The 20,306-nt window shown below is 33.0% G+C and overlaps 1 protein-coding gene across 2 annotated transcripts; it reads left to right on the top strand.

The window, feature by feature from the left end:
• The first annotated feature begins 8,060 nt into the window (after positions 1 to 8,060).
• LOC112036037 (beta-glucosidase-like SFR2, chloroplastic) lies at positions 8,061 to 16,115 on the top strand. Of its 2 annotated transcripts, none has more exons than XM_024068854.2 (11): positions 8,061 to 8,306; positions 9,604 to 9,961; positions 10,256 to 10,394; positions 10,576 to 10,742; positions 11,119 to 11,340; positions 11,652 to 11,823; positions 11,901 to 12,134; positions 12,230 to 12,379; positions 12,473 to 12,602; positions 14,724 to 14,990; positions 15,758 to 16,115. In XM_024068854.2, exons 1-10 carry the CDS (start codon positions 8,135 to 8,137, stop codon positions 14,906 to 14,908), a joined length of 1,929 nt encoding a protein of 642 aa, XP_023924622.2. In that variant the 5' UTR covers positions 8,061 to 8,134; the 3' UTR covers positions 14,909 to 14,990; positions 15,758 to 16,115. The 2 variants fall into 2 exon arrangements, with proteins under 2 accessions (XP_023924622.2, XP_065628755.1); XM_065772683.1 differs by having other exon boundaries at positions 11,655 to 11,823.
• Positions 16,116 to 20,306: the final 4,191 nt, after the last annotated feature.

Here is a 20,306-nt window from a genome sequence, read left to right on the forward strand (position 1 = left end):
AAGTTTTTGTAGTATTTTGGACTCAGATGCTTCTGGTTTGTACTCTTTAAGACTCTCAACTAGCACTTTGCCTATTTTGGCTATTTAGTTTCAATAAATTCCCCTTTTAACCAAAAAAAAAAAAAAATTGTCAACTTAAGCCTAACCTAACCTAGCCTACAAAAAGTGAAAAATCATTCTAAGTGTCGAATTAGATTGGATTAGTGAGTTGAATGCATACTCATATTTATGAATTGATGGATAACCATATTATGGGAGTAGTGGCACTGAATACGAGGGAAAAAGTCCCCCCTCCCCCTCCCCGCAGCCAAAAAAAAAAACCTTAGCAAGAAAGAGCACTTTGTTAGGGCAAAAAACAATTTTTATGTTTGGTATGAAAAAAAAGTAAAAACATAAATTAACATAAAACCCTTCTTTCTGTGTGTTTGTAGGCTACAATTGGTTTTGTAGCTAAACTTTGTCTTTAATGGAAGGTAAGCTCAATATAGTAAGAAATGTGTTTTGTTATTTAAAACGGAAAACGTTTTCTCGAACAATACTTACTTAATAGATCACCATAAAAAAATAAAAAAAAAAACTTGCTGTAGTTCAACGATAATTTCTCTCTTCACCCCCTCTCTTTCAAAGTACACATGATTGTTGAAAATAGGTTTTAATGAATCACATTTCCAATTTGGTCTACAAATTTGAGCTCTACCAGCTCTGGTCCTCTAGAAGCTGTACTTCCAGATGAAAGAAATCTTGTTCTAAGAGATGTGTATTCTGCCCACGAAAACAGGTTTGGGTTGGATAAAATGGGTAAGGGTTGAGTAGTTTTTTCAATAAAACAGTCTTGTCATATTATTAAAATAATGTCACATTATACTCCGTTAGTTGCATATATAAGAAAATTAACAAAATTAGAATAAGGGATTAACAATGATCACAAAAAAAAAGTGTAAACTTTAAAGGTTTTATTTTATTTTATTTAGAAACTGTAAACAATAGAGACATGTATAGTTACCACTTACCACTTACCATAAAAACTTGAAAGGATCATAATAGAAACAAACAATATGAACGGAAAGAATATATAGCTGGCAGTAGAAGTCCAAGCGTTCACATTCAAAAGTGAAATTTGATAATATGATTATTAAAAAAAAAAAGGAAAAAAAAAAAAAAAGATAATATGGTTATTGTCGGCACTTTAGAGGAAGTGAAAATTTATGATAAAAAAAAAATTACTAGTGAAAAATGAACCATCATCCATCTTATTCTGAAACTTGAAAGGACAACGAACATAAATGATACATGTATATATCTAGAAAGCATGAACATAGATATGGGAACGAGTACAACATGGTAATACGAGCAATTTTAAAGAAATTATAATATAACACTATAGCACCTCAATTAAAGTGTCTATACTTGTTAGTTGTATATTCAACGAAACTTATCAATGCCAAGTCAGAAAATTTACTCAGTTGCTCATCCACTTCTCATGTGGTGCAGTATTATATGATCACAATTTACATCATCCTTTATAAAGCTGTTTAGTCCAATTGGGTGCCCTTCAACAAATAAAGAATTTTTTGTAAGCCTGTAACACACTGCACACAATGGTTTTATGCACATCTTAGTTCCAATTTTGGGTTTCAATTTTTGGAACTAATATTGAATTTGAGTTAGCAACAAGTCAAAATTAAACCTTTTCTCTGCAGTGCTGGGTCAAGTTGTCCCATTTCCATGGAATTTCAAGTAGCTAATAAGCTAGATGTTAATTATACTGAGCCGCTAGTACTCTTCCTAGCATGGTTTTAAAAATTGAACCGGTTGAGAACCAAACACCAATCTGGTCCAGCCAAAACCAACCAAGAACCAGTAAAACTTGAGAATTGAGTGCTTTTTTGATTCTTTGATCGTACCGATTTTCAAAACTATGCCTCCTATTACTCTCCTTAGACATAAAAAAACAAGAAGGCAAGTCTCCACTGTGCAAGGAAAATATACAAGAGAGACGATAAAAGTGGGTTTAGGCAAAGCCATAGAGATTAGTTGGTTGTCTTTACTAGTCGTTCTTTTCCAAATCTGCATAACAATAGCACAGAGATAGCATGCCAGAATTGTAAGGTTTTATTTATTTATTATTATTATTAAATCAATAATTGGGATATAGTGGATTTAAAATTTAGACATTTGTTTTTTGGAAACACCAAGAGGAGGTGATAAAATTGTAATAAATTAAGCAATTGAAACCTGTACTATGAGGTTGCACCTGTGCCATGTCTAAGAATATAGTTATGAAATTGTAACACATTGTTCACATTTCTTGGTATCTTATTCAATATGCTAAGTTACCTTTATTATATATTTTAATTAGTGTGTGAGGATATTACCTCCTTATGTTGATTAATGCTTCTTTAATAAGATGTCAATAAAGTGGGTAAACTCCATGCAACCTTTTGACACGACATAAATCTGATACAGATCTCCAAAAGTTTTATGGGAAAAACCTCTAAATAGATAAATCTAATACAAAAATGCACGGCTTGATGAAGCTTCATATTTAAACTCAAAAATTTTAAAATAATTAAAACTAAATTATTAAATAAATAGTAATAATAAATTACAGTATAAAACAAGTAAATAATTTTAATAAATAAATTACTTTAAGTTCTGATTGTTTAGAGTTTAGACTTTATAAGTGTTTATCTATTTTTATATTTTAAAATTTCTTTGTGCTTTGTGTTAATTTCTTAATATGAGATATGGAATGAATTTGATTGTTCCTATTTGGGTTGTGTTTAATTTATGCTCTAGCTAGCACAAACAATAATAAACAAAATAGTTCCTTAATACCGAGTTTTTCCTAGTAATAGTTTAATTGAAAAAATCATCACACTTACAAATTAAACACAATAACCAAAACTAAAAATTAAAACATACAAAAGAGTTCAAAAATTGAGAATATAGAAAAATAAATAAAAACTTATATAAGAAAACCAAGAAATTAAATGGGTGTCCATTATTTTGCTTATTTATAGTAGACTTCCTTTAGCATAATATCATGTACGCAGATTCAAAAGTAGAGAATAATAAGTAAGATGAATTTATTAGATATAAAAATAAGAGTAAGTTGCATTTTGAAAAAAAAAAAAAGAATACGACAATGTGGAGTGTATTGTGTGAGATTTAATTATGGGGATGAGTTATTAGTTAAGAGGGATTGTATCGAAAAACCATGGCCAAATATATATAAATTCTAAAAATATTGATAATAGACTTTTAGTTTGAGTATAATTTGAATTTCTAAAATTTAGATAATAAAGTTTTATCTATATTAAATTATTGTTAAATCTTATCCTTTAATCAAGAGCTTTATAGCTTAATCTATTCTATACTATATATAAGAGAATTCCCCTCTTTCAACTAGACTTTTATGAGATTCAAAAATACTCTCATTAATGAAGGGTAATTTCATTTAGAAATAGAACTATAAATGAATTCAAAAAGAGAAATTACAGTTACCACTTATCTCTAAAGTTTATTATTTTTATTTGTTTGAAAAATAAATAAATATATTTCTAAATTATAATTGATGCAAATTATTAACCTTTATCCAAAAAAATTAAAGAGCTCTTGAGCACGCACGCAAAAAAAATATTTCTAAATTATAATAGGCTTTGTAAGGACCAGATTTGGGTTCCTTTCTACTGTGTGGAGGGACTTTAGGCCTAAAAAGCCCAAAACAATGAATTTGTAGAAAGTGAGTTAAATATTGAGCCTTAGTGGATCGAACAAACACTATATTGGATTCTAATGTCAAGAGAATGGACAGAAAAAAGGTTTATATTAGAGATAAATTGTCCTCGGCAAGGTCCGAGGTGATCTATTCTTATATACTTTTCTTAACATTCAATTACAAGCTCTGTTCTTAGACGTTACAGTATTTTTTTTCCTTAATCTTCGATCCCCTTATCTTATCTCCATCCTTTCCTTATATACTCTCATTCTTCCTCATTTACTGCCACGTGCATCCAAAATGGTTAGTCTTGATACTTGTCCTATCAGTCATTTTCATCCATCTCCATTTGGTAGCTATAAGCTGAAATATACTGTTCAGGTGTCACCTCCACATTAATGCGACCAGGGAGTCAGGTGCAGTGCATTTAATGCGGAGGTAGTAGTTTTCTCCTTAGATATTCTAGAGTGCTTTCCTATCGGATGTCTTTGTCATACTAACCTGCACCAACAGATCTACTTGGAATATTAACTTTAGTTGGTAAATAACTTTTTCGAACTTCAACCTTGGTCTGTTGTGGATGTATTTTTCCTCAGCTCATCCTGCTAAGTCATTGTGGACGAAGATAACCTTTCTACTTACCATCACACTTTCTCTAAACAAAGATTCTTCTTCCTCGGACAAGATTATGTCCTCGGCTTGGGCCATAGGCCCTAAACCCAAATACATAATGAATTTTTAGGCCCAACACCCCTACAGACTTCTAATTTGAATAGAATTTAAATTTGTTTTGAATTATTGTTAAATCATGCAACTTGGGGGGAAAATAAAAAACAAAAATGTGATTATTGTTAAATCTTATCCCTTAGTCAAAAGTAATTTTTTTTTAGAAAGAAAACGTTGGTTTTTGTGTGGGATTTAAGTTTGTAAATTTTTTATAATAGATTTTTAGTTTGAATATAATTTAAATTTGTTAAAAAATATTGTTAAATCTTATCCCTTAGTCAAAATATGGGGGGTTTTTTTTTTATTATATAAAATTAATTTTCTAATTAGTGAAAGTAGCCACTTGACCTAACTACGGTTTCTAAACCTAACTTTTATTATACTTGAGGAAAAAAAAATTTTAAAAACAAAAACATGGGTTGTGTAGGATTTAAGTTTAGAAACTTTTGATAATAAACTTTTAGTTTGAATAAAATTTAAATTTGTTTTAAATTTTTGTTAAATATTATCCCTTAGTTAAAACGTGGGTTTTTTTTTTAATAAAATTAATTTACTAATTAGTGAGAGTAGCCACTTAGCGCAACTACAATATTTAATTTTAACTTTTATTATATAGTATATGATATGACATATATATATATAATAACCCCACCCACCCCACCCCGGCCAAAAATAATAATAATAATTATGGGAAGTTATTTTTTCATCCTTTCAAAAAATCAAGGCTGAAAATTTTTGTTCCCCCATAACTCTTTTTGTAACTCGTCAGTTTGGTCGTTATTAAAAGTATGTTCGAGGCGCAACTTGTTGCCTTTTAGTTTTACCTATACAACGTTACAACTTCACCTTCGCCTTGATAACTCTCTTCCATAAAACCTGAACCTAGTCTTTTTTATTTTATTTTATTTTTATTTATTTTTTATTTTGTCTTAATTGCTCGGAGTTCTACTCTTCTCCCGATGCTATTATTGCTATATTTAGTGACCATATGATTGATGATTAACACAATTACATCTTAGCATAAGAATGATTAAACTGGTTTTTTGACTATATATATATATATATATTGAATACGGTCTTTTGGCTATATTTGTTAAAAATATTTATAATATTTTGATTTAAGGGTAATGCTTAATAGTCACATTATTTTTAATATTTTAAATAATTCTTATCATTTGGAGAAGTAGAGGGGAAGTAGGTTCTAATTAGCTTAACTGATAAAGTCTCTGATAGTTGTATAAGAGATCTGGAGTTTAATCCCCGTCTACATAAAAAATTGATTGATGTCTTGGTCTGATAATAAAGAGTTATCATCAGGAGTTGAAACTCTCTAAAAAAAAAAAAGAGAGAGAGAGAGAGAGAAAGAAGTAGAGGGGAAACATAAACTAAGTACGCCCAAGCCCAACACATAAATGGGAAAATTAAGAAGTGCTTTTTTTTTTTTTTTAATGAGAAGAAATGCTTTTTTAATATGTTTTCAGGTTGCACAAATCCTTACCATTCATGAATTATATTGGTCATAAAGTCCATATAAAAATCTATATGGACCATCAAATAATGGATCATTCAGAAATTCAGAGTTATGTGGCCCAAGACAATATCAGATTGGGCAGGACCACAAATTTACAGGACCACCTGAACCCTTCTGACCAGATAAGATCCAAAGGGCTCCCCCATTTCCCAAGGATTAAACCCAAAAGAAAGTCCATCTCACGTAAGAAATTGTTCTATGGTGTTTGGGTTGGGTATTGAAAAAGGATTGAATACAAAAACACTACCAAACATTAAAATTTTTTTAGGCTTTTTTCAGTTTCTCCAAACATAGGATCAGCTTATTTTCATCCAATCTGTTTCCACCTCACTTTAAAAAGTAAACTAAAAAAGCCTTCTACCAAATAAAAACAAAATAGTAGGCAGGAAAAACTTACCTACCTACTTATATTATATGTGGCAATAATTGCTACTCGTCAATGAAATAAAAGACGTGAAGTCAATTGTCATTTACAGCTCGTTTGGATTAAAGGAGGAGTGGAGAGAAATTAAGTAGAGTTGGCTAAAAACATGTTAATTTTGGGTCAACTTTACTCTATTCCTTGATTGGACCATTAAGATGAATGAAATGAATATTATGTGCCAGTCTAATAAAGGAGTTGAAATAAACTAAGTGGTTAACAATAAGGTAAAAAAATTTAAAAAAAAAAAAAAAAAAAAAAGCTACTCCCTTGTCCTGTGAAGTAGCTATGTAACACTTCTTCAAGATGTCTTCTTTTTATCATAGGAGTGGGGCTGGTTTTTTTTTTTTTTTAATAGTAGTGAGAAGGAAGGATTTAAACCATTGATATCTCCCTTAAAAAAAACAATACTACAAGGCTCTTGGAAGGAGTGATGTAGTTCTTGTAGTTTGTATCTTTTTTCTTTTTTATGTTTTATTTTTTTCCCTTGTAAAACTAGTCATTGGTTAGTTTGTTGGTCCACGTTGAACATTTAAATTCATCTTTTTCACTACACTATAACTTCAAGTATAGATTTTTTAACACTTTAATATTAGAGAAATCAAATTACATATAAAATTTTATGTACTTAAATAAATCTCTTGAAAGGATTGCTATTAGTTATGAATTGATTATTTTTGTTTCTTTATATATATATATATATTACACACACTTTTAGTTATTTAAGGTTATAGTGATAATCTAAGCATAATAATTAGTTTCTCAAAAAAAAAAAACATAATAATTAAATTTTAAACAGACTTGTTTCGAGGTAGATTTTGCCATATTCCTACAAATTCATGTTTAAGAAGAAAATTTTCTAATTACCATCGTAATGATAGAAATATATATACTTGTAGTTATTTATTTTTAATTTGCTAATGTTGATTAATATTAATTTTCTTTCAAGAAATATATACTTGTAGTTATATATATACTTGCGCTCTTGAATTGAAATCGTAGCCATACCATTTGTCTCACTAGAGATCTTCTATGCAATCACTTTTTTTTTTTTTTTTTGAGAAACTTCTATGCAATCACTTATTGTTAATTTTTTAGTTGTCAATTCTATTTGCATTAGTTTTATTGTTTTTATTGTGCTTTCCATTCGCCCATTGCCAAAAAGCAACAGTCCTTATGATCAAGGGATTATTAAACCATTTCTTTTTTAAAGAGAGAGATAAAAAATTATGGAACCCATTTGATTTATTGGAAGTTGCATTCATTTTTAAGTTAGAATAATTCTTGAGAAAACAAAACCAGCAAAGTTATAATACATCTTTTATAAATTTAAGCATTATAAAACATTTCATCCATATTTTAAGGGTATCACTTGATTAATTTCTTTCAATTTAAATTTTGAAGGAATCCTTCCAAAAATGGCAAAATTATAGATAATTTGACAGCCATCCAAAACGCATCACAAAACAAATATCATTTAATTAAACAGTTGCGTGCACTCTAGAGTCTTGTCAGTCAATTGTATCAATTCATTTCCCACTCAGATTCTGTTACAATTTACAAGTCCGTTAACGTATTGGACACGTGTCAACCCCTCGTCTCTTATCCTTTTAATTTCAAAATAGTAGTATCTCTCACCAAATGGAGCCCAATATATACAGCTCTTCTCACCTTGCCTCTCGAGTCTCGAACTCTCTCATTTCCTCATCTCTCAGCTCAGAGAGTAATCAATACGATGCCGTTTATAGCACTCTTCGTCACTGCCACCCAGCTCGCCGGAGTATTAGTCACCGTCACCGTCGCCGTCAACGCCTTCTCCTTCAATCGCTACAGGAAAAAGAACCTCCGCCCGTTCCGATCGCCGATCGACGAGTCCTCCGACACTCTCGCCGTCTTCGATGCTAACGGTAAGTAACGCACGCACTTTCAAACCCTTACAACTCTAAATTCTACTAACAATTCAAAGTGCTTTCAAAGCGAATAGCTACTGATTTTGCTCGGTTAAATTTTTCGTGAATAGCTTATAATATCATTACTCTTTCATATTTATGAAAATTTCTTAGATTCATAACAAGTTTGTAGCTGTTAACTTTGTAGATCTTTGGAATCCTTAGTTCAATCAAATTCCATCAATATAGCTTGGTAGCATCATAGATAAATAAGTTCTAATCTCTTTAACATTTTTGTTAATGATAAACACAGTGTGATCCAATAAACTTTCAAACCCTTACAACTCTAAATTCTACTAACAATTCAAAGTGCTTTCAAAGCGAATAGCTACTGATTTTGCTCGGTTAAATTTTTCGTGAATAGCTTATAATATCATTACTCTTTCATATTTATGAAAATTTCTTAGATTCATAACAAGTTTGTAGCTGTTAACTTTGTAGATCTTTGGAATCCTTAGTTCAATCAAATTCCATCAATATAGCTTGGTAGCATCATAGATAAATAAGTTCTAATCTCTTTAACATTTTTGTTAATGATAAACACAGTGTGATCCAATAGCATCAGCATCAATAGAGTAAAAGTTCTCTTCATCGAGGCAATACTGAATCACAAAAATCGACGCCTGAGAAAGGTCATCAATACATTGGCAATCAAATTGATTCGCCTGTAATTATATCGATACGTGAAAATTAAAACTATTTCAAACACGATTCTTAGAGTTTTTAGTTTGAGATATAACAGAGAAAAAGAAAAAAAAAAAAAAAGGAGTAGAATATGATTAAGTAACAAAACTTATTAAGAAACTATTAATTTTATAGAAAGAAAGTAAGTCAGCATGAGGGAGAGAAAGATTATTATTATTTTTAAAAGTTTATTGGAAAGTTTCGATATATTGGATATGTGTTTGATATAGATACGGCTGTGAGTTTGAAATATTTGTGCTTCCTAGGTTGTTATTGGAGACTTTTTAAAGCTTTACTTTTCTAAGTACAATTGTAGTTTTGTCTAGATTATTTTTAAGCCAAATAGACTAATGAAATTATGAAAATAAGTTATCCCAAACAAGCACTAGAACTAGGCACTTAAAAATGCCTGAAAGACAGCAGCAAAGTCATAATAATGATTGCGAGCTGTTATATTTGTTTTCAAATGTGGTGGATTGAACAATTCTGTTTGCTGGTTGGAGAGTACTAGGTGCATCTTTGTAGATAATTTACAATTTATGATATATTTTTATGTTTTGATTTTCTGCAGAAGGAGAGAATTCGTTTTTCTTTGGACTGGCGACAGCACCAGCACATGTTGAAGACAAGCTCAATGATGCTTGGCTCCAATTTGCAGAAGAAGACACTTGTGATAAACCAGAGCACCACGGCCAGCAACCTGCAGATGCTTTGATAGGTTCTGCCTCTGCTGATGGTGGGTCGCAGCAAGCTTCATTACCACAAAAAGACACTAATAGAACACTTAAGAGGAAAAAATCTCGTAAGATAGCAATGGAAGCAATGATTAGGGGGTTCGCGAAGTACATAGAAGAAAAGGGTGAAGAAGAACCTGTACAAAGCGAAGAATGCCATCACAAAGTAGCTGCATGGCACAATGTTCCACACCCGTAAGCTTGGGTTTCCAATATGATGTCTTGAAAATGGGTTGATTGTATAAGATGTAACTTGCTTATGTGTAGCCCTTACATTTATTCAGATCACAAAAATATATGGTTGGCTTAAGGACACATTAGTTTGCTTGCTTGATTTTCAGGGAAGAAAGGCTTAAATTTTGGTCTGATCCTGATATAGAGTTGATTGTATAAGATGTAACTTGCTTATGTGTAGCCCTTACATTTATTCAGATCACAAAAATATATGGTTGGCTTAAGGACACATTAGTTTGCTTGCTTGATTTTCAGGGAAGAAAGGCTTAAATTTTGGTCTGATCCTGATATAGAGCTTAATTTGGCTAAAAGGACAGGCATCAGTGTCTTTCGAATGGGAATTGATTGGTCAAGAATCATGCCCAAAGAGCCTGTCAGTGGTCTTAAGGATATTGTAAGTATAGTTTGACCATTCATAGACAGCTAGAAATGCTTTTGATGTATGATGATTTCATTGGATGAAAATCGGTTTTTGGCAGTGCATATAGGAAATTATACTGGAGTTTAACTAACAATTTAGGGCTCCTTTTTAAATAAAATCTGTACCTATTCAGTTGCATGATGTCCTTTTTTAGGTCAATTATGCGGCGTTGGAACGTTATAGGTGGATCATCAATAGAGTTCACTCATATGGAATGAAGGTGATGCTTACTCTATTCCATCACTCATTGCCACCTTGGGCTGGTGAGTATGGAGGGTGGAAGCTTGAAAAAACTGTTGATTATTTCATGGATTTTACCAGGTTAGTCTTCCTTTAAATGGTTGATTTAGCTCTTTTCTGCACTTCAGTTGTTAAATTGTCAATGTCTATTTGGTTTCCCCAGTGACCATCCATTTCTCATTTATTTATTATTTGAATGCCGTCTCATTTTTCTTTGAAATATCTCTTCGTCAATAAAGTAGCTTCTAGTTATAACAAAAAGGGAGAGGAGAGAGGAGTAGAGAAGAGAAGAGACTACTAAGTCGGAAATGTTAAGGCCCCTTTTAATTTTCATTCTTTTTAATTTTTAATTTTTTTATTAATGTCATTTTGCTCTTTTGCAATTAGCTCTTCTCTTATTTGTGGAGTGAGTCATATTTGTCCTGTCAGTTCTGTGAACTCTTTTTATTTCATGCAGGCTGGTTGTTGACCGTGTATCAGATATCGTAGACTATTGGGTGACTTTTAATGAGCCTCATGTTTTCTGTATGCTGACGTATTGTGCTGGTGCTTGGCCTGGTGGTCATCCTGATATGCTGGAGGTTGCCACATCTGCCTTACCAACTGGTGTTTTCCAACAGGCGATGCATTGGATGGCTATTGCGCACTCAAAAGCCTATGAGTACATACATGAGAAAAGGTTTCTCTTCTTCACAGAATCTCGAATGTGTGAAAGGTTTTCATATGAATTTGAAATTTTGAATCTTGAGCATTTTCATAATTTATATGGCCCATGGACCCTCAATGTGCCCTACTGTATGGACTGCTCAGCCATGTTTGATCCATACTGAGGTTTTTATATCACGTCTATTTTCATCATTGAGTTCTACTTAGAGTTACACCCTCCATTTATTCTTGGCAATCTCACCTTCTCTCTGTTCAAAATTATTCACAACATTTAATTGCTTACACAAGATTCTAAGCCTCTTCAAAATTTCTCTGTATTTCTAGCAGTACCTTATCAAATCCAATAGTTGGAGTTGCACACCATGTCTCGTTTATGCGGCCATATGGGCTCTTTGATGTTGCTGCTGTTACATTGGCAAATTCCATGACTATTTTCCCATATGTGGATAGTATCTCTGACAAACTGGATTTTATAGGCATAAACTACTATGGACAGGTACCTCAAGTTTTCTTGCTAAGTAAATCTCATACATACTCACATTTTTAATTGACATTATTTTTTTGACCAATTAGGAAGTGATCTCTGGTTCTGGACTGAAGCTTGTAGAGACTGACGAGTATAGTGAATCTGGACGGGGGGTATATCCTGATGGCCTGTACCGCATGCTGCTACAGTTCCATGAAAAATACAAACATCTCAATGTCCCCTTCATCATTACTGAAAATGGGGTTTCAGATGAGACAGACTTGATCCGTCGGCCATATATTTTAGAACATTTGCTTGCTGTTTATGCAGCCATGATCATGGTTTTTACTCCGAATTTAACTTTTTAGTTATTTTGGCTATAATTTGGACTTCATTAATGATAATTGGTGATGACCTGCCTATGTTTATTTTGTAGGGTGTCCCTGTGATTGGGTACCTATTTTGGACAATTTCAGATAATTGGGAGTGGGCTGATGGATATGGTCCCAAGTTTGGACTTGTAGCTGTTGATCGGGCTGATGGGCTTGCCCGGATTCCACGTCCTTCATACCATCTATTCTCTAAAGTTAGAACTTTTGCTTGTTTTGTCGCCTTGGTCATATTTCTATCCTCTGATTGCAATCTTTAGTAGAATTTTAAGTGGGTGTCCTGATTTCAGGTGGTGACATCAGGTAGAATTACACGTGAAGACCGGGCACGAGCATGGAATGACCTCCAGAGAGCCGCTGAGGAGAAAAAAACACGTCCATTCTATCGGGCAGTTAATAAACATGGTTTCATGTATGCAGGTAAACCATGCAACTCAAGTTCTTTTTAGTTTCAAATTACAATCTCTCGTTTCTTGGATTTAAGTTTTGTAATTCATTCTCCCCAATTCCCTTATTCAAAGGATGGATTTGCAATTCATATTAAACACTGATAACTTTATAAATAAATTTTGTGTTAGTTATATGGAAATTGAATTGGGGCCCTATTGCCCCATTCAGTACTGGGGCCCTTAGCCACCTACGAAATATCGGAATTTTTTTTTTTGTTGGGGTAAAAATCCTAATCTCCTCTGTATTAAAATATATAAGAGCTACCAAGCAATAGCATAATAACTAACCAAAAAAAATTCCAATAAGCACCACGAAAACACAATCACACAAAAATACCAAATCTTAGAGAAAAACCACGGTAGCTTCAAAAAAATTCACTATAAAATAGAAATTACAACTATTAAGTTTATGTTAAACTTAAATGCACAATAAATTAGATATACAACAAATAAATCTCAAAAAATAAATACAATCTTATTATAAAGCTAGTAACAAAATCTTCCTCTAAATACTCCAACTCTCTCTCTCTCTATGGTTATAACACTTAAAAACTCCATAAAAACTCTTATCAATTTATGTTTTTTGTATGTGGCTTGAGCAAAGAAAAATTTTTTCTTTTTCTTTTTCACTCTCTCACTCTCTTTATGTTTCTCTCTATTTCTTCGTACTGCACCTTCTGAAGCTCTCACTTGTGTTTTTCTCACAATGGCCGAATGGCACTCTCCTGCTCTGTGTTTTGCCCTCTCTGGAACTCACACACAATAGCCAAAAATAACACTCTGCTTCAGCTCTTTTCCGTGTGTTTCTCTCTGTCACACACACTGGCCGAATGGCCTTTTTTTTCTTTCTTTTCTTCTTTGTCAGCTTCAGCGTGTCTCACACGCCTAAGTCACTGCCCAAGGAATGGCAGTCTGGGCTTGGAAACTTGAGGAAGCAAGCTCATTAAATGAGCTTTGACCCAAGCATGTGGGCTGGACCCACACAGTGCTTGCACGGTTGCACCCAACATTTTTTGTAAGGCTATTTTAACAGAAATATTTTTTATGAATATAATAGATAGCCTGAATAAGGAAATTTTAACAAACACAATGCATTCTCAATGTTAATATTTTCTTTTCGTTATCAACTGGTAATGGATGGAAGGCGCTTTAATCCCAGAATGAGGTGTTTGCTAGGAAATTGATTCCGCACACGAATCAGTTGCCACCACATGCCTGACTTGAATAAGCCCAACCTATCTTCAATTGGGCAATCAGGTAGAGATAGCCACTCTTTCCCTTGGAAGAGTATTTGGAAGGTGAAAGCCACTTCCAAGATAGCTTTTTTCACTTGGACAGCTGCGAAGGGGAAGATTCTTAACTTGGATAATTTGGGAAAGAGGAATATTTGTGTTGTTAATAGATGCTGCATGTGTAGGAATGATTGGGTATCGGTGGACCACCTTCTCCTTCATTGTCCTAACGCAGTTATGTGGTCATTTGGGCTTAGCTTGTTTGGTGTTTCATGGGTTATACTTAAACGAGTGGTTGAGTTGTTAGCAGGTTGGCGTAGTGGTATTGGGCGGCATAGAGTAGCATCTATTTGGGGTGTCATTCCACATTGTATTATGTGGAATATATGGAGGGAGGGAATAACCAAACTTTTGAAGGGGGAGGAGCGTTCTACCATTGACTTGAAGTGCATTTTCCTTTTGTCTCTTTTTAATTAGATGACTGCTTTGCGTGGTTTTGCCATACCTTCTTATTGGATTTTTTAGATTATGTAGTTTTGGATAGTTATTTTCCTGGTTTCGTTATACACTCCCTGTATACCAAGGAATCTGTTTCTATTGCTATATATCTTTTTTCTCCTTTTTCAATAAAGCTTCTTATCTACCGATCAAAAATAAATAATGCATTTTCGAAACACAGTACCCTCAGGTAAGTTCTAGTTTCCTGAACTTGCTTATATATGGTACTGTCTCGATAGAAATGTGGTAGTTTCTAGTGCATGACCCAAAGTCTTTGCTAATGGCAGTGCATATAATTCATTTGTATTAGTATCCCATAAAATAATGTATATGTTGATTCTTATTCTTCCGTATTTTAACAGGAGGACTTGAGGAACCTATAATGAGACCTTATGTTGTACGAGATTGGCGATTTGGACACTATGAGATGGAAGGTCTGCAGGACCCATTGAGTCGCTTTTCAAGATTTATTCTCCGCCCTTTCTCTATCAAAAGGAAAAGGATACCTCAAAAGGATGACGCTGAATTGGTTCTTCAGCATCTTTAGCCTCTGATGGCTTACCCACTCTTGTCCAGTCTCTATATACTTTATACACTTACGGGAAACCTCAAACTATAGCACTACCAAGGCAAGGGACATGAACTCCACCCATTCTGCTCAGGGTTTCTTAATGATCTAGTTTGATTTACTGTCTTTAGTAACCTAAAATTTTTTTCTTTGGTGTTGCATATTTTAGCATATATATCCAATATTCTAGCATATCTTAGTATCTGCATCCAACAAACAGCTAATTGCCAAAGCATGGCTCCTGCTATAGTAAACTTCAGTTGCATGACTCAACAAGTTGATATGACTCAACAAGTGGAGTTTCAACACGTGCCAAGACAAGCGAACAAGTCAGTCCATAACATTGCTAGACATGCGAGACATGTTAATAAGTTTACGGTGTGGATGGAGGATATTCATCCACATCTTGTTTCTATAATTCAAGCCAATTCGGCTATTCATTAATAAAATTACAGAGTTCTTTCTCACAAAAAAAAAAAAAAAAAAAAAGTTGATAGGACCCTCTGTAAATAATTTTTCATATCCTAAGAAACCTCGAAATAGAAAATAATTCATGCAGAAGGGACACAATCCACTGCATGCAGGGGTTGCAGCCAAAAATGAAAGCACCGACAAATCCTTGATTTCCCATAGGATCAGTAGCTGTAGGTTGAGGACCTTGAGCATTTCTAACCCATGTTCACTCCTGGACAAGGCATTTTCGTTTTGTTTTTTTTTTTGTTTTTTCTTTTCAGCAGAAACATCATACAATATCTCTGTATTGCTCAAAATGCTTTGTGATATTTTTGTGAAGATCTAAAAGTGTTTCTTTTCCTTTCAAATGCGCAGCAACAACAAGATTCCAAGTTCCTGAAAGCAGTCTTTGATAACCGAAGGATATTTAGCTTCTCAAGTAATTTGATTAAAACATTAGGAGACTGCTTGCTAGACATGGAAGGCATTAAGTTGGTGTGAATTCTTTCACAGCATGTATTTCAGTCCTTGTTTCGTTTTTTGTTTGAGGAAATTTCAGTCCTTGTTTCTTAACTGTAATATAATGCATATGTAACATGATATCTTTTACGGTATTGGTTTTATGGATATTAGTACATAGTTCCTGTAAAATAAAAAATTTATTTCTAGCACTTTGGAGACTTTGCCATGGAATTCAGAAAAACAGAAGAATACAAATTTATCTCTTTAGACTGCTTGTTAGTTACCTACAAAATCTTTTGTTGACTAAAAGAATTTTAGTTCTGGGGTTTTACTGTTGCAGTGGAATGACCTTTCTAAATTCATATATTGTGTCATTACCCAATTGGTTGCATTAAAAGAAAGTTACGTGTGAATCTTGAAGTGATGTGGTTCTTTGTCGGTAGGCTTGCAAGGTTGTGCTCAGTTCTTTTGGCTCATATACTTTTTCATAGCGACATAGCACCAATCAAAATTAGTTTTTTCAAAAATGTAACCACAACTACATATCACCATGTAGTATGCAGAGTACACTGTACAAATGGACCAACTGTTTAAATGTAGACTTTACTTTACACAAAAACTTGTGCATCTTTAGGCTCCATTTGCTTGGATATAAAATGTTCTCCTGGAAAACATTTTCAGCATATTTTGGTGTTTGCTTTGTTGTAAAACAAACCTTAGTCAAACCAGAAAATATGATTTCTATTAAACATTCAAAGAGAAACGCCATGTAAAAAGATGATTTACAGATTTTGTTTCTGTAAAACGTTTTCCAAACCATTTATGCCTTTTTTTTAGTCCACAAACCAAGCTTGACGTGTAAGATAGAGTGATAAAAAAATAAAATTATTATTTTCATTAGTAATGTGTGTATATGCATGTTTATATAGACTTAAGATTGGATTTTTAAGTTTATAGATAAGAAATATAATTTAAAAAAAAAAAAAATCATATTTTCAATTTATTGGCAAAATTAGCCTATTTTTGTGGCAAAAAATTTTATTAGACAAATTCAGGTTTGTTACATTTAATTTTGTATGTGCTTTGATAAATTTTAGTTATCTAATTAACTAATTTTTAGCATAAATTTGCAAAGGGATTAAAAAATGTAATCATACTATCTAAAAAAAAATCTAATCAAGTAATTTGTGAACAAACTTACCTCTATTTAAAAAAAAAAAAAAATCAAAATGACCATATAATTTAATTAACTTGATAATGTGCTTAAACATATGATCTTTCTTGGCAACTTGTTCAAAAGAAAATTCAACAAACCAATCTTGAACTTTTGATGCTTTCACTCAATTATCATCCACCTAAAAAGTTACTCTAAAGTTTGAATATTGTGATTTTGGCAACTAGTTTGAGGAAAGTGGACCAACACTGATTGGAATTAAACTTAAAAAGAAATATATATATATATATATATCTTCCTGGACTTGACATATGATTCATAAAAAAAGAAGGGACCCATTCTGTGATTGGTTTGAGAAAAAAGACAAAGTCAGCAAGAAATCTAAAAAAGACTCAAAGCAGTCAGCCTCAGGTATTCAAATCTCTCCAATAGATGAAAAACTGGGAATAGTTTTTAAGCTATGTCATTTTGCACGTTAATGTCAAATTGATCAATCATAGGACTTATGGGTGTTTTTTTTTTTTTTTTTGTGGGGGGGGGGGGGGGGGGGGGGAGGGGGGGGTGTGGATAATAAGGACTTGTGGTTGTTGAGTGGTCAAAATAGGCGGCTTTGAATATAATACTGTTAATTAAGCTCAACATATTATTCAGTCATTCAGTTGGACCATACATCTCTTAACCAATACATGTGAACTATTGTAGCTATCAGTTAAAATATGTCATATACATGTGCACTCCATCAAATTGAGAGTTATGATAAGAAATATTCCTTTTTTTGTTTGAATGCTAGTAATTGAGTCGACTATTTCTCATGATATAATGAATTTATATTTTTTTTAATAAAGTTACAAGTTTCTCATAAAAAAGAAAAGAAAAAGAAAAAGTAATGTGGGGGGAAAAGGGCTCAGTCCAACACAATGGGCCGAGAGCCCATATGAGAGCTATTTTGCGACCGAGAAGAAGGAGATGGTAAGGGTAGGGCCCATCTGAAAGTGGGACCCTTAGCAGGAAGAATTATCACAATCCGAAGAGGATATCTCCTGTCCGAAGAGGTTGTAATCCTCTGACGCAAATATTATAAATCAATTGAGTGTGTAAAAGGCCAAAATGACTTTTCGAGGACTCCACCTGATCAAGATAAGCTCTGAGTATATTGGGAAACGATAAGGATGGAGAAATATCTAAAGGGAAAACTGCTACCACTGTATTTAATACTCTGCAGCAACTTTTCTGGCCGCATTTATGTGAAGAAGACCCCTGAATAGTGCATCCTAACCTACCGCCACTCACACAGAGTTAAAAGAAGATGCTTGACGTGACACGTACTCAAGTAAACTCATGGATGAGGAACAAGTGAACGATGGAGATGAAGAGAAGGGGGGTTATATAAAGGAAGGAGGCTCCTAACGATATGGAGGAGGGAGAAAAAGAAAATAGAAGAGGAGAGAACTGGACTGTAACCCTAAGAGTTTTGTTCATCAAATAATCAATAATATAGCTCTTCGGATATTCACTTTTTACGTGTAGTTCCATGTTAGCTTGTGTTTGAAAGTTGTGATTCGTTGTTGTTAATCTCATATCTAACCTAGCTCTTTCACCCATACTCTACAAGTTTATTGTTTTGGGCTTGGGCCACAAATCCTAACCCTACAAGTAACATTAAAGACATTATAAATTGCAATATATAGTTATAGCCTTACAAACTAATGTGACACCAATCACATAAAGACAATTTTATTATTCATTTATTTTGTTGAAAATCCACTAATTACATTCATTTTTGCATTAATTTGTAATCTTTTGTAGTAAAATTTGTAATAATTTTAACATTTTTCATATGTTAATAATCGGGGTTCAAGTGATGTTCTAATGAGAAAGCATCATTTGTGGTACCAAATGTCCCAATGTCTACAATTTGAATCTTACCTCTTCGCCCCTGCCTACCTATCTAAAAAGACAAAAAAATAAAAATAAAAATAAATAAGACTTCCCCTACTCTACTATCAATTTATCTAAAAAAAAGTGCATCTAAAATTACAAAAAGAAAAAAAAAATCAATTTTTTTAAAGAAAAAAGTAACAAAATGTATTTTTTTTTTAATTATATTGTTGAAATAACACCAATCATTTTATTATCACTTTACTTTTTTTTTTTTAAGAAGAATATTATTATCACTTTCCTTGATAAAGTTTTTGTAGTAAAATTGATAACATAAGATTATCCGTTGAATGTGTGTTTTTCTCTTTATAACTCGATCGCTCCGCGCAAGTAACTACCGCATGCAGTTTTGCTTGTGGCGTGTGAGTTTAACAAAAAAATATTTACTACTTCTGCTTGGGGATTGCCTTTATATGATCTCACATCGGGCAGTTGTGTGTTTGTGTTTCTCCTTATAACTCGCTCCATGTAAGTAATTGCTACATGTAGTTTTGCTTGTGGTGTGTGAGTCTAACGAAAAAATATTTACTGCTTCTACTTAGGGATTGCCTCTATACGATCTCACATCGGGCAGTTGTGTGTGTGTTTCTCCTAATAACTCACTCCGCGCAAGTAATTGCCACATGCAGTTTTGCTTGTGGCGTGTGAGTTTAACAAGACAAAAAAGAAAAAAGAAAAAAAAAAGGATTATCCGTTGAATAATTTATCAGTTAGCTCAGACCTCATCATCATCTGTTATCTTCCGCTTGATCTTGTAAGTACCGTTAGCTCTCTCTCTCTCTCTCTCTATTTTTTTTTTAAGAAGAATATTATTATCACTTTCCTTGATAAAGTTTTTGTAGTAAAATTGATAACATAAGATTATCCGTTGAATGTGTGTTTTTCTCTTTATAACTCGATCGCTCCGCGCAAGTAACTACCGCATGCAGTTTTGCTTGTGGCGTGTGAGTTTAACAAAAAAATATTTACTACTTCTGCTTGGGGATTGCCTTTATATGATCTCACATCGGGCAGTTGTGTGTTTGTGTTTCTCCTTATAACTCGCTCCATGTAAGTAATTGCTACATGTAGTTTTGCTTGTGGTGTGTGAGTCTAACGAAAAAATATTTACTGCTTCTACTTAGGGATTGCCTCTATACGATCTCACATCGGGCAGTTGTGTGTGTGTTTCTCCTAATAACTCACTCCGCGCAAGTAATTGCCACATGCAGTTTTGCTTGTGGCGTGTGAGTTTAACAAGACAAAAAAGAAAAAAGAAAAAAAAAAGGATTATCCGTTGAATAATTTATCAGTTAGCTCAGACCTCATCATCATCTGTTATCTTCCGCTTGATCTTGTAAGTACCGTTAG

This window comes from Quercus suber, unplaced genomic scaffold, assembly GCF_002906115.3.
Source record: "Quercus suber isolate HL8 unplaced genomic scaffold, Cork oak 2.0 scaffold_62, whole genome shotgun sequence".
NCBI lineage: Eukaryota > Viridiplantae > Streptophyta > Magnoliopsida > Fagales > Fagaceae > Quercus > Quercus suber.

Coding starts and splice junctions, on each gene's coding strand:
- LOC112036037 (XM_024068854.2), top strand. CDS start 8,135: ATGCCGTTTATAGCACTCTTCGTCACTGCCACCCAGCTCGCCGGAGTA. Junction 11,341..11,651: donor GAGTACATACATGAGAAAAG/GTTTCTCTTCTT, acceptor CTGTATTTCTAG/CAGTACCTTATCAAATCCAA. Junction 12,135..12,229: donor TTTATGCAGCCATGATCATG/GTTTTTACTCCG, acceptor TTTATTTTGTAG/GGTGTCCCTGTGATTGGGTA.